The 14064-nt window shown below is 40.0% G+C and overlaps 2 protein-coding genes across 2 annotated transcripts; both read right to left on the bottom strand.

Moving 5' to 3' along the window:
* Window positions 1-2056: 2056 nt before the first annotated feature.
* Window positions 2057-8247, bottom strand: LOC139211289 (rho GTPase-activating protein 19-like). Its single transcript, XM_070841578.1, has 11 exons — window positions 8201-8247; window positions 7641-7894; window positions 6438-6518; window positions 5670-5879; window positions 5279-5505; window positions 5059-5145; window positions 4364-4429; window positions 3733-3954; window positions 3541-3636; window positions 3086-3199; window positions 2057-2395 (listed from the first exon to the last, which is right to left on the bottom strand). The coding sequence occupies exons 1-11, from the start codon at window positions 8245-8247 to the stop codon at window positions 2381-2383; spliced, it is 1419 nt and encodes a 472-aa protein (XP_070697679.1). The 3' UTR covers window positions 2057-2380.
* Window positions 8248-9321: 1074 nt separating this feature from the next.
* Window positions 9322-13105, bottom strand: LOC139211166 (pyrokinin-1 receptor-like). The gene is made up of 6 exons (XM_070841441.1): window positions 12922-13105; window positions 12687-12783; window positions 11598-11803; window positions 11110-11331; window positions 9955-10132; window positions 9322-9792 (listed from the first exon to the last, which is right to left on the bottom strand). Exons 1-6 carry the CDS (start codon window positions 13069-13071, stop codon window positions 9374-9376), a joined length of 1272 nt encoding a protein of 423 aa, XP_070697542.1. The 5' UTR covers window positions 13072-13105; the 3' UTR covers window positions 9322-9373.
* Window positions 13106-14064: the final 959 nt, after the last annotated feature.

The raw sequence follows: 14064 nt of genomic DNA, 5'->3' as shown, positions 1-14064 counted from the left end.
CTTAACACAAAGGATCTGTTATTTCACTATCTGTAGTTCTAGACAGAATTAGCTCCCTCTGAAAGCATTTTAGTGCACACATTTAAAGCAAAATCACATCCACTCATCATATATGCTTGTGGGTTTGTGTGCACAGCAGATAATGTAAAGTTGATTACAGTATGTCTGACTCATTTTACAGTCATCATGCTCATTCTGGAGCAGGAATGCTAAATAAAAACCCCTCTGGACTTTTGGCTGTAAAACAATACTATTCCTATCATGGAGGATGTCTGTTGTATATTTACAGAACATGAGAAAAAGCAGACCCATTCTCACAGATGTTTACAACATATACTTACAATACCAAACATGCATTGACATGGACACCATAATGACACACTGAGACATTCCTATTGTGGAGAGCTGCCTTCACTCTTACTATCCACCCACTCACCCTCCAACTACACCAAATATGCTCAAATCATTTACTGCGAACAATCACAATTTCAATAAGTTTTATATTTCCTATGATAGCCATCGCTGGTCATATTTAACTATAACAGATTCCAATTTTGTTTTATTTTATTTGGCATCTCTCACGTTTTCTTTTGTTCTTTCTTATTCGCTGCAGTGGACACAGCCTACTTAAAGTTTCTAATGTGTTGGCTGCGGGACATCGGGACGTGTGCTGCCGAAGTTTGGAGGTGGAGAAGTGTAAAGTTACATTTATTGTCTTTAAGGGAAATATTGTATATATTGAAACTGTTTTTATTATGCTGTTCATTATTTCAGCGCTATTATATCATTTAGAGTTTTAATTACTTTATTAAATAGTGAGCGTTTAATTAAACACTTCTAACAGTATTAAACAGCAGAGGGGAAGTTATAGAGGAGGATTTTCCCTTATCGACATGTCTTTAACACTTGTCTCTATTTCGACTAGATCAATGACATGTTCCACCTCAGGTGCTCCAGCTGACTTGATTATTTGCAGCTAAACAGCATCACCTTGTGGCTGCAAGTAAAACAGCAGCATACAACTGCAGACAGCAACATTACTCTAACTGGAAGGAGGGCAAATAATTGGAAAAACACCAAGGTACGACAAGGAAGGGTTCATAATTACGTCTACGTTCCACCGAAGCACATATTCTGACATTTCAAATAAAATACACAACCACATACTGCTGCTTGTTGTCTTTTAATCACAGTGACTTGCATAGCTTCACAGTAGGATCAATATCATCAGTTTACATTATAGTTCAATTATAACCATTGAACCTGAAACTGCTACTGACAGGGTAAGACAACAAGGAGGTTTTAAAGGAGGCTGTGGCTCAAACTCTCTCAGAAAGCACCGAGATTAACAAGCACAATGGAAGACAAACAATAGGTTCATCTTCATTTGCATTCATCTAAAAATAAAAAGGTAAAAAATAAAGAATAAAACGACTAAAAAAAGAATCTTGTACTAAATAGCAGAATAACTGTAAAGACACAAATGCATATAAAGCTATAAAACTGTACACAGCGTTGCATAAGAATCGAAAACTAGCCTGAGAAAAAGTAAAGTGTGAGACGCCAAACCACGATATGGTTTAAAGTAGCAGTAGTTTAAAGAATCACAGTGTTGGCGCACAAGATGTAAGCTGAAGTAGAAATAAAGACAAGAATACTTATATAATCTACATGAGCTGGTCCTTTGGCCTTTCACTCGACATCTTCTCTCCTATTTTTAACCGACACTTGAATAAACTCTTCATAGAAATTTCAGCACACTCTTAAAGCTATCAAGAATTTAAAGGGAAAAAAAAAAAAAAGGAAATTCTTAATGTTAAATAAGGATTGCATCATACAGTAAATGGAGATATATTCACTTTAAGGCACATCTTTGAGTTCACCATTGTTCTAATAAAAGTCTTGAATGGTCTGCGTTGACCATCTGTAGTTTAACTCTAATTTAAATAGAAAAAACCTGCATATCACATTTTATCAAAGCATCTGATGCACTGGATTTCAGGACTGAAAATATCCAGGTGACCAATAAAAAAATAAATAAAATTAGGTTTGGACATGTTTCATTTGATGACAAAGCTAAACACTCACAAATTCACTGGTGTAAGTTCATGTCACTCCTGTAGACAGCTTAAGAAAACTGGTAAATTGCATCAACTTAAATTAAAGCACATAACAGCCTTTATATTGTCCCTTGACTCATACTAGACTGCAAAGAAACTGATGATTTTCTTGCTATCTTACTAAACGTCAAGACTTAAAGTTTACTTTTTGAGAAGCAGTTGCATTTCACTGTTTGGTTTGTGTCAACACCTCAAGAGGATCCTTTAATGTCCCTACCATAACAGTCACGGAGATGAGGAGCACATTCTTCTAGAGACCATTAATCCTGGATGAGCTGAGGACAGAGGGGGAAAAAAAAAAGAAGAGATAAGGTAGTTTTTAATCCTACACTCCTACAGCACATCAGGCATCATTAGCAATGTAAGCAGTGCTGAGTTAAAGTGAGGCCAGGCTTGGCTGTGGTGAACCACAGACACGTGGCTGGAAGCTCGGAAAACTCTTTCATGAGGAAAACTACTCGTCACTAGTTGATGACAGTTTTAGGAGAGAATCGTGTTGTTTCACAGTTTTAATGTGACACTTTAATTGGTTTGGTTTGAATAAAACAGAAATATTACTTAAGCATTTCTCCAAACATGTACACCACCAATGAGGAATATTACAGATCATTTCACCATTTTCAAACATTTTGAATTGGCTGAAAGTTTGTTTCCCGTCTCTAAAGTCATCCTGACGTTGCAGGATGACTCACTGCCGACCTCTACCTGTGTGTACATGGTAGCGAGCGCGGTTGCCACGGCGCTGTCTGTCGGCCCGCTTATCTTTCTACATTGAATTTTCCTTTGATAATGGCCTTCAAAGAAAAGCCTTGTTCACAGGGTGAGGATACATGTGTTGTAGCCTTCAGGACACCAAGGGAGGTGATGATGTCTAACAGCAAAGACGCTAGGTTACATGATGTGGACATTATGAGACTTGTTTCATAAAATATACCTGCTTTGTGGTGTAACAACGCAATACTCACCTCCCCACAGGTGGTGCTTTCTCTTCCTCGGCCATCAGTTGAACTGCTGGGTAGAGGACTTTGCAGTCTGCTGTTTTCTTTCTCCATCAATACTTGGCTTCCCAGCACCTTCCTCTGTTTCATAAACAAGTCATTAAAGGGAGATGGACACTATTTTAGAAGTTGGAGCTGTATGAGACGCCCTGTAATCTTTAAATTGTAAAACGTTTTTGATTTGACACATTTTTCATCAAACTGCACTACATGTATCCGTACAAACATGCTGAATGACTTTCCTGTCTCATAACAGTTTGAATTTCAAACTCTTATCAAAACATTGTTCAATAACTTCACCAGTGAAAAAAGAAACTCTAAAGGGTAAAAACCAAAAAATATATTCACTCAAATGAGAACAAAAGGTATGAAGGATTAAAAGTGAAGGACGATCGCTGTACACACAATTACTGTCAACAAACCTTGATCATTCCCCCTAAAGAGCGTGAACGCCAGTGTTTCCTGCTTAAAGGTGTCCGGGAGTCAGCTGCAGGTGTCAGCAAAGGCTGCTTTTCAAACTACACATAAAAAAACAACACATTTAGGTGCTTGGTCGCAAGTACATATGACTGCCTGCGGTTTCTCCTCAGAGCGGGTGTCCTGACTTCCTGTACCTGTCTGATGAGCTTCTTCTTCTTGGCAGACTCAGGCATGCTGTTGACCTGCTGGTACAACTCTCTGAGGGCAGATTCAGTGTAAGTCTGAGTCTCAGACGTCCTGCCTGTGGAGGTGCTGCTAACGTCACCTGCCATTGTCCTCATGGAGGGAGAAGGGGAGGCAGCTGTTACCGCAGGAGAGAACCCATCTTTAGTCCCACAACAGAGCGTCAAGTCATCCTGGAAAAACCAAACCAGATATTTTAAATTCTGTTATCTCACTGAAACCATTAACTATTTTTAAGAGACTGTGACTATAATAAAATGAGTACAGCTGAGTCAAACACTACACTGAACATGTGAACGACAAACAAGCGTCTTTAAAGTCGGAATGACATCTGTATTCAGAAGTCTGATTTCAAGGTTCTTTGGAAATCTTTCTATTAAGTGCAGAGTCTCTCCAGGTTCTGTATTTAGACATGAAGCACCTAAAAACCACCCAGACACTGAAGTTACTAGATTTAAAAGTTAGCAAAAAAAACAAAAATCGTGCTGTACGAGCGTTTAAAGTAGCTTTATGAAGAAATGCTCACAGTGCTCATGCTCTCTGTTTCATTAAGATGAACCTAGTTAGAAAAGGAACACTCACCTTTGACTGAAGAGTTTTTGATCCAGTGAAGTATAAGCGGGTATATTCTTTAATATATGCGGGCGCCTTCAATAAAAGTAAACACGAACATTGAATCACTTGATGATGTACAAAAGAATAATATAACGTTTAGTAATGTACCACTTGGAAGGGTTCATTGTGGGTGCAACATAGCTGGTAAACAGTGAATACAACTTAATGAGGAGAACTATTTTCCAATTATCTGGACGCAGAAGGCTCTGATTGCAGGACCAAAACAGCCCTTATTGATTTTCTTCTTTCTTTCATATGTAAATTTATTTTTTACACGGCTTGCAGATCTTGCGCCCCTGGCAACCACACTACCACTTATCATGAGACGCTTGGGGCGAAGCAAAGAGAAAATACATAATGAACAAACAGAAGAGACACTCCCACTCCCACATTCTTGTGATGTACTGTATATTTGTATAATGATATCCAATTAGAAAGACATGCTGCAGTCTGGTTTTAAAGAGAAAGTGAGGTTTAGTACAAAACAGTACAGACAACTTGATTAGATAAAAATTACACCTCATGTTGATGTTCGTGTTGGAAAGATGACAGCAACAACAGAAAAACATGTTGTGTTTAGTGTTTTGAAAGTTTGGAAGTGACCCAAACTACAGTTACAGAACGAGAGGCCAACTCCAGAGAAACACCGTGAAGCTGCTTACCTTGAAAAGTTTTTGCGAGTGCCTGATGAGGAACGCTATGCCATTGTTCAGCTTCTCAATGTTTCCCTGCAGATCACTTGCTGTAACCTTCAACAAGAAAATACAGTAAGGAATAAGCCAAGAACTTAAAAAACTATTATAGTGGTTTACTTGCCTGCACACATAGTGGATATAGTGGTAACATAATCAAAGAGGAACTAAATGAACCTGAGGTCCTTACATTTTTGGGCCAGATGATGTGTGGAGCGAACATTGTGGCCAGATTGATGGCAGACATCTTGTTGATGTGCTGATTGCGAGCAGTGTGGTACAGCAGGTCCAGCAGCAGCTTCAACAGGCTGCGGTTGGCTGCTGGGAGCAGCATGAAAAGCAGCTGAAACGCCTCAATCTGCCGTTCCTTGTCGGGCACATTCGTCTTATTCCCCTCATCATCAAAGCGAGTCAGCTCTTGACATGATAAGATGACGGAAGGGAGGAACGAACAAAGGAAGAAGAAATACTGCATTAATCCATACTCATTAATAGGGGGGTGTCAGTATTGACTTCACAGTGATCTTAATATTATTCAATCTTGAGCCATGACATGGATCTTTATACGAGTCGACCAGTACCTCCAATCTTCAGGTGGGCCTGATAGTGTCTGTGCGTGAGCAGAGGCTCTGGTAGCTCCCCCAGGTAGGTTTTGAGCAATGTGGCCGCATCATTGGGGTGGAAGTCTCCCGTTTCTAGATCTATCTCCGCCCCGGCATTTAGCATCTCCCGCAGGGCTGCTTGCCTTAGGCTGTGGCCTGGCACACGGAACAACCCCTCCACGTGGAGGTCTGAGTGAAGGGGTGGGAGAGAAAGATGGAGAGAGACAGCCAAAGAGGAGAGATGTGGTGTGTAGGCGGGTAGACACAGAGCGAAGGAGACGTGGGGAGTCAGCGACACACAAATGGGGAGAGAGACCGAGTGAATGAAATGGAAGGAGGGAGACAGCAGGAGCAAAGTGCTTTCAGATAAATTATTGACCCAAGCTTTTGCTCCCAGTGTCCACTTTCAGTGAATGACATCATTGCTCTCTAAAAATAAACCATGACCTCATGCTAATTCGCTGCTCTCCAACAAAGTTAAAGTACATGTAGTAAGAGTTGGGATGCAGCCTTGGTGCTTAACACATTCATTTCTTATAAGAGTTAAAAGATACAGGCTGTTCAAGCAGGTTGATTGGGTATATCAGGAGATTATTAATCAAATAATTGTCAGTGCATGTCTGACTGTCATTGCCAGGAACTTGTTTCTTCACACAGGTCACACATGTACAACGTATGTCGCCATGATATCACACAACACTTGTGTTAAGTTATACAAGTTATGCATGCATATGAAGTGATACTCACTTTTACTCAGGTATTCAATGAGCTGATAGATCTGTGCTATTCCTTCTTCGGTTAATGGTGCACCAAAAACCACTCCTTTGTCTGAAAGGCATCAGATGACACAGTGAGCCAACTGGAATCTATCACATGGACCTGCTCCTATTTAGAATATAATATATAACAGCACACATTGCCTACAAATAAGAGCACTCGGCAGTGGGTTTATGTGGAGACTGAAACTAGCCATTACTTTGATTACCAATTAATTCATCTTTCATTTTAAACCCACGGTGACGCAGGTGTCACACCTAGCTGATTTAAAATAGCTTGTTTCTGTTATTAAAAGGTGAGTTTCAAACAATTTTAACACTGTCCTAGATTACAGATTAACCTGTCCTGCCCATATTTTATGAAAAAGTTGATATGAAACAATTTTGAAAAATAATGCTGTGACACATATTTAACATTTCAGATCTCAATAATGAGCTCAGAAATGTGTTCCATCCTTTCGGCCCATCTAGTCCGTTTTATATCCCCCGTAATTTAACTTAAAGGAGAAAAGGGTTCTTATGGGTTAATGCAAATATCCCAAACGTTCCTTTAGTCCTGCTCCTAAATTGTCTGCCTCTCATGTCACAATAAACAGAATATCCTTAGTTTGGCTCTGTCATTTCATGGACCAGACAATTTAGAAATTGATCATACAATTGCAGCGCTACTACTGATTATTTATGCAATTACAATATACAATTCCACAGCTTCTAAAAGCCCAAAGTGAGACAGAAAGTTATTGGTATTGTCCTTGACAAAAATTACTGAACGGAGCAAACAAACATTGAATGAAGGAATGAATTTGCTGTCGATTATCCGACTGTTGATTTTACTGACGGCACTGGAGATCTCTTCACACCCAGCACTGCTCCTGATAGACAATCTGACACTATAGTGTTGTAATATAATACATTTATCCTCACTTGTCACCTCTTCCCCTCACCTCACAATGTGCTCCCCCACTTGTACACTATATTATCTCTAATCTTTAAAGGAATATCTCCTCTTATTTTAGCTCAGTGGAGATAAAGGCATTACAAGTCTGCCAAAGCCTTAAATAATAAGGAGTTATTCACCCTTTCCAGTGCAATAACACAATAAAAAAGACTCAACACATGCTATAGTGAGTCTAAGACAGTGGGAGCATGAATGTGGGCACATGGGTGTCCAGACCTTTCCGTTTCAGGAAGTTGAAGGAGCGCAGAAAGCCGCTGGCTGCGGGCGTCCTGGGCTCAGACTCTCCGGTGAACTGAGCAAACTCGTCCCCGGGGAGGTCGATGTGTCGTGTGATGTTGCTGAGAACCAAATCCGTGAAAGCCTGCGGATGCTCATGTCTCAGCCTCTCCACGAAGAAGTCCGGGTTAAAGATCACAGGCTGGCCTGCGTTTGGCTTTTCCTTGCTGGTAAACACACTGCATTTTGTCCCCCTGTTGTTACAGACAAACACAGAGGAAGAGTTGAGTTTAAACGTGAGGCACGGTGGAGTAGTAAAAATAAGTAATTAGTAAAGTTAAGCTCATAAAGCCGAAGCTGAAGTGTTGCATTCACTGATTAAAATTACAAGCTGCTGCTATGTTAGCTACATTAGCTAGCTAATGCTAACCAGTCTGACTGAAAGTTACAACACTGACTCACTAAAAACAAAGATGTTCTATCCGCACTAATCATCCCAGAAAACTACTTTTTTTTCGCAGCCTGTTTATTCGGGGACATAGTGAAGGAAAAGTTGCTACCTTCTCTCCAGCTTGTGATTGTTTTGGGGGTCTTTTTCAGCCGCCATCTTCCTTTTTGAATCTTCCGCTGTTTCATTGTTTTGTCCCGCCCACAGCCCTGTGATTGGCTGAGATATGCTGACGTCACGACCACTCAGGTACTTTTGTGTGCTGCAAAAAGGGACAAAAAGTCTGTTTTAACAGCAGCTGTAGTGGTGAACACAATCTTTTTCAAATAGTTTCTGACAAAGGCGAGTCACATGATTGAATTATCTGATTTTATTGTTCAATTTGGGGCAGCTGTGATGCAGTATTAACATATTACAGTATCATAAAATTGGTGTGTTAATAATAATAAATAATTATTAAATAATATTAAATAATTACTTATTATAAAATGTAAAGTATATATCTATCCAGTATGCTCTTTCTGTAAAACATAGATTGAATCTACTTCTCACTCTTCTTTTGCTTCTGGAATAAGTTTACAACCAGCCAATGTGATATATCTCAAGTCATACACTGAGGCAGCATTATGCTGGCCTTGTTTGGCTCTGTGTGAAAAAAAAAAAAAAAGCAAAGCTGGAGTAATAACATGTCTTTTTAGCGATAGCATTGCAGGATCTCAGTGTGAAAAGGGCTTCTGTTACAGGCTAATCAAGTATAAGAAATGTCCAAACCCTCAGGCTTACTTATTTGGCCATTTTGTCCTTTTCTGTGTGTTTTCAAGACTAAAGAACGGCAGAAAAATACTATTGAACAAGATATATTTCAAAGTCAACATAGCAAAACAGTTTAATTTGTCTTCTCCAGTAATAACATTTTGGAATTTTTGGAAATGTGCTATTACACTCAATATAAAAAGTTACATTCCTACATTGATGATCTGTCACCATAACGTAACATTTAAAGAACTACACAAACTGTATGTTGCTAGCAAGACAATCTGCATGTGAAAGAACAGGAATGTTAACTGACATGACAATACAGGTAGATTTCAAATATCCTATAGATCCAGTAAACATTTTTACAAATATTGCAAAAAAAACATAAGACACATAAGACATCCTGAGATACTCCACCAGTAATAAAAGGAACAGAAAGCAAAATGAGTTTTAGGGGAAAAAGTAGATCTAGTTTTCATGTCCCAAGGTGATGTGATTTGTACATTTGTGGTGCTTGTTGCAGCTCATGTTAAACGCAGCTTTCATGGTTGTCCTCATCCCTCTGATCTGATTTGTTAGTGATTGTATTCCTCTTTGTGTCCATCCTCTCTCCATAGTGTTTACCACCAATCGTCTCTCTGGCTGTTGTGCTTGCTCCTTCGCAAGAACTTCTTTTCTGCAGCCAAGACATGCTCCCATACTTCCAGTAGCAGCGAGGCTTGAGCCTACCCAGAGTTCTCCAGCACGACCTGCGAAATGTGTGGGAGGAAATGCAGAAGAGCAGCGGGTCCAGAGCACCGTTGATATACCACAGTGGGAGTGACAAGTACGATTTAAGGATTGTGTAGACAGAATCGACGGTGTCGGACCACACAACTGCATAGACCTGCATCAGTGATGAGGCAATGTCCGGAAAGTTGAGAACAAAGAAAGCCACCACGACTGCACCTGGAAGATAAACGTAGATATTAATAACACATGACTAAATACATCAATATGGTAATGAAATACATTTGCATTTACTAACATTAATGGCGTTCAGTGTCTTGATTTCTGGAGTGACTGAATACACACAGACAAAACAAGCTTTTATAATTTTCAGTGACTCACCCATGAGTTTTAGAGCTCTCTTTTCATTTAAGAGTAGCTTTCCATTCTGATGGCACTGGATATCTCGTCTTCCTTCTGGATCCAGCCGCACGAGACCCATGTTTCTCCTTTGACGCCCGTTCCTCTTCAGGTAAAGCAGGATGAGCAGATACAGAGTAAAGATGGTGATCAGTGGGACCTGCAATTGGAGAGACATGTTGAGTTGTTTGATGCACACGAGGCAAGGCAAGGCAATTTTATCCATATAGCACCATTCAGACACAAGGCAACTCAAAGTGTTTAACAGAGACATGAAACACAATAAAAACAAGAAGCATAAAAAGCGCAAGCAAATGAACAGTAAAAGCTGAAGAGAAGATGCATTAAAAGACAATAAAAGCATGTGGATAAATAATTACAGATTACAAGAAAGTTATGTAGCTCATTTGTTGGCCACAGTGATGTTTTAAAGGAATTATTTAAGTGAGCTGACAGTTTAAGCTGAAGATAAATGCGTGCATACGTTTTTCCGTATTTTGTTTGGACAAACATTTTTTAATTCTGGCTATATTCTTAGGGTGGTAGTAGGCTGATTTACGTGGCTACTGAAATTCAGGTCTGAGTCCATTATATATTATAGGAAATTCAGGCATATCCACTCATTAATGTGTTTAATGCATCTGTTTAGTAAATGTAAGGGACTGTGGTCACGTGGAGACACTGTTACATAAAGTTGTGTGTCATCTGCATAAGTATGGTAGGAGACGTTATGAGATTCAATGATATGAGCATATAAGGGGGAGCATATAGACGTTAAAGAGAAAGAGAGCGAGAATGGACCCTTGAGGAACCCCACATGTTATTCTTAAAATGAGTATCATTTAAAACCTTAACTAGTGCAATCTCAGTGCTGTGGTGTGCTCTAAAACCAGACTAAAAGATATGGAGGGGATTCGTTTGCACCAGGAAGGTGTAAAGCTGCAGAAAAACAACCTTTTCAATGACCTTTCCCAGAAAAGGCAAGTTTGATATGGGGCTAGATTAGGCTTTTTTCAAGAGAGGTTTAATAATTAACGACGGTTTTTAGGGCCCGAGGAGAAAGGCCTGACTGAAGAGAACTTTTGACAAGGCAGGCCAAAACAATGTGTCAAATCTACCAATCAGCACTTGTCTCACCAGAAAGAACAACCCTGCTCTCAGAAGTAAGGCTCCTTTGTAAATGTGTGCAGGATCAGGCTCTGTCATCTCACACATGGTGGAGACATGGAACGCATCTTCCCGTGTGGTGGCCTTGTAGTCCAGGATGCAGGCATAAGCCTGATCATAGACCAGAGCAAACGGCACTGCTGACGCCAGAGAAATGACCCACACTGACAAAAGGCACGGCAGCCGAGACTTCTGTTGAGAGGAAAAAGAAAGAGATGTCACATTTTTCATATTTAATAATGCTAATTATGGGCTGCACTAATAAAATTTTCTTCATGGCCAGTTGTCTGTCTTTTGCACTTTGTGAAGTTTGTATTGTGTGTGTATATATAAAATGCTGAAAATGCTTAGAGACACACATCTCTAAGCATTTTCAGCATTGTCAGGGTCACTATTGAATTGAGTGTAGAACCCCAACAGGGAGGAAACAGTACGTTTCTTTTGGGCAAGTACTCAACCTTAAGGCTGGAGACAGACCACATGGTGTGGCAAATGGCTGCATAACGCTCAGTGGTAAATGTCATGATGACCCAGCTTGTGGTGGCACAGTACACTTGGCGGATCATGAAGTAGACCTTGCAGACAACTGGGCCAAGACGCCACGGGTAGCTCTCCCAGTAGTACCGGTACACTGTTATTGGGATGGTCAACAGCTGCAGAATGTCTAAATTCAAAATGAGAAGAAGATGAAAGCCATTGAGCAAAATCACACTGAGAATAGTTCCTTGAAGCAGGCAATGCACTCTAGATGTGGTGTTTATTAAAGTCAAATTTCAAAATGTTATGTGTTTGTATTATGTAGGACAAAAATATTTGTCTTCATTTTAATTAAAAGATCTGATTTTCATTTTCAGGTTTGAAATACATAACTACTGCATTAATTATTATCAGTGCACTCCAGGATACAACCCAGCCATATTTATAATTAAGTGGAACATGAAACAGGGCAGCATGGTGGTGTGGTGGTTAACACTGTTGCCTCACAGCAAGAAGGTTCCAGGTTTGAACTTCTTTCTCTGTGGAGTTTGCATGTTCTCCCTGTGCTTGCGTGGGTTTTCTCCAGGTACTCCTGCTTCCTCACACAATCCAAAGGCATGCAGGTTAATTAGGTTAATTGGTGACTCTAAATTGTCACCAAATTGAGTGTGAGTGGATGTTTGTCTCTGTGTGTTGGCCCTGTGATTGGCTGGTGTACCCTGTGGGATCCCCAGCAGGATAGATAATGGATGGATGAAACATGTAAAGCAATTGGCATTATTGGGGGCTGGTAATATTTAAAATGGAAACTGGTATTTCAGTGGCATCTTAAATTCATCTACAACTTTTTCAAATGTCATTTGTGAATTTGAAAATGAAAATGACAATTTCGCACTTCACCTCATAAAATCAGCCATTCGAGTTAAGTTTGACAATATTACCTGTTTTTTCAAACATGAAAATGAATCAAATTGTTTTATTGAATTACATTTTTTTCACTTTGATTGAATCATTTCAGTGTAATATTGTCAGCACTGGGGTTCCATAAAGTGCATGGTGGTAGTGTGTACCTGATATGACCAGGCTGAGAAGGTAGAAACGAATAGCACTGACTCTCATATGAGCATCCAGGAAGAGGGTCAGTATGCTCACACCATTAAACAAGACCTGAAGAACATATGGGGACAGTATTCACAACGCATCATTTAATGTCAACATATCTTTGATGCTCTGTGGCTTGTATTGTGGCTCAAACGCCACTTTGTGTTGTCGTTCAAGTGTGTCCAGTAAATTGAATTGCCATACTCCAAAAAAGAAGACGATGCTGTAGAAGATGGTCATGGGGACAGCGACGGTCAGCGGCTCACTTTTGGTGACACTTATGTGGAGCTGTGGCGTCTCACTCGGGCTCACATTACAGCTGAAGAGGGAGGAAATCTGCTCTGAGAAGTTCATGATGAGGCAGCTGCTTGAGAGATGTGATAGAGAGATAGTCGCGGTTGTGCGTAATGGAGACATTCATCCATAATGGCCAAAGCGCAAGCGGTATAATGTACAGCGAGCAGCGGTCCTCCTTCAGGATGATCCCCTCCGCTTTGTGTCGGGCTTCGTTTTGCACTAATGAGCGTCTCTGCTGTACATTATACCGTACATGACTGGCTAAGGTGTAACCTCAAATTAAATCAGTCAGCCGGGATTGGCTCCAGTCCCCCCTCGACCCTCTGAGGACTCTTTGAGGAGAAGCGGTATAATAAATCAATCAGATGTCATTTGTTCAAACGAGTCCATTTTCAACTAAGTGCTCACTTTTTTCATGGTGTTGCATGAATTTAGTGAGATTCAACAGAATCTGCTGGAAGAATTTAAGAGGTGGACGACCTGCTGTGCACTTGTGCTCTCATCTCATATCAAACTGTGTTGTATTCAGACTAGACTGACCATTTGATTATTAGTTATGAGAAAAGAGTCTCTGGGAGGTATTAATCTGCAGCTGCCATTTTCAGCCTGCAGCTGTCAAAAAGTAATTGAACTTACAGTACGCATATTTAAATCCACAAAAATACATATAAGATGAGATAAAACAGATTAAATCTTCCAGTGAATTACAGACAAAAAGGGGAATTTAACACATTCATAGAGATCAGTGTGCATGAAAATGATCTATGAATGTCAGCATTCCTCAATAAACACAAATTCATTTCAGAATCTATATCTATTATCTATATTAATCTGCCAAACATTCCAATTCAATTAAATAGGAATAATTCATGCACACACCTGTTACCCAGTCAGTATAGCCAGCTGACAAATTAAGATCATCTTGTTTTAGAGTCATTATTGTACAGTTACAATTGGCCTATTTAGAGGGTATTGAATCACTCGTGTGTTGACTTACCTGATCTAGAAGCAATGCAAAATGCAGGATGAAGCCCAGCAGCTCTCTTCAAC

The sequence above is a fragment of the Pempheris klunzingeri genome, chromosome 12 (assembly GCF_042242105.1).
Source record: "Pempheris klunzingeri isolate RE-2024b chromosome 12, fPemKlu1.hap1, whole genome shotgun sequence".
NCBI classification, from domain to species: domain Eukaryota; kingdom Metazoa; phylum Chordata; class Actinopteri; order Acropomatiformes; family Pempheridae; genus Pempheris; species Pempheris klunzingeri.
Note: the sequence above shows the minus strand (reverse complement) of the source record. Positions and strands in the feature narration are given on the sequence as shown.

Excerpts from the sequence above, each read along its gene's own strand:
- LOC139211289 (XM_070841578.1), bottom strand. The coding sequence starts at position 8,247 with ATGGCGGCTGAAAAAGACCCCCAAAACAATCACAAGCTGGAGAGAAG. Across the intron at positions 7,895-8,200 it reads AATCACAAGCTGGAGAGAAG|GGGGACAAAATGCAGTGTGT; the intron begins GTAGCAACTTTT and ends CTGTAACAACAG. Across the intron at positions 3,200-3,540 it reads CTTTAGGGGGAATGATCAAG|AGGAAGGTGCTGGGAAGCCA; the intron begins GTTTGTTGACAG and ends TTTATGAAACAG.
- LOC139211166 (XM_070841441.1), bottom strand. The coding sequence starts at position 13,071 with ATGAACTTCTCAGAGCAGATTTCCTCCCTCTTCAGCTGTAATGTGAGC. Across the intron at positions 11,804-12,686 it reads TCTCAGCCTGGTCATATCAG|ACATTCTGCAGCTGTTGACC; the intron begins GTACACACTACC and ends TTTTGAATTTAG. Across the intron at positions 10,133-11,109 it reads GAGCAGGGTTGTTCTTTCTG|GTCCCACTGATCACCATCTT; the intron begins GTGAGACAAGTG and ends CTCCAATTGCAG.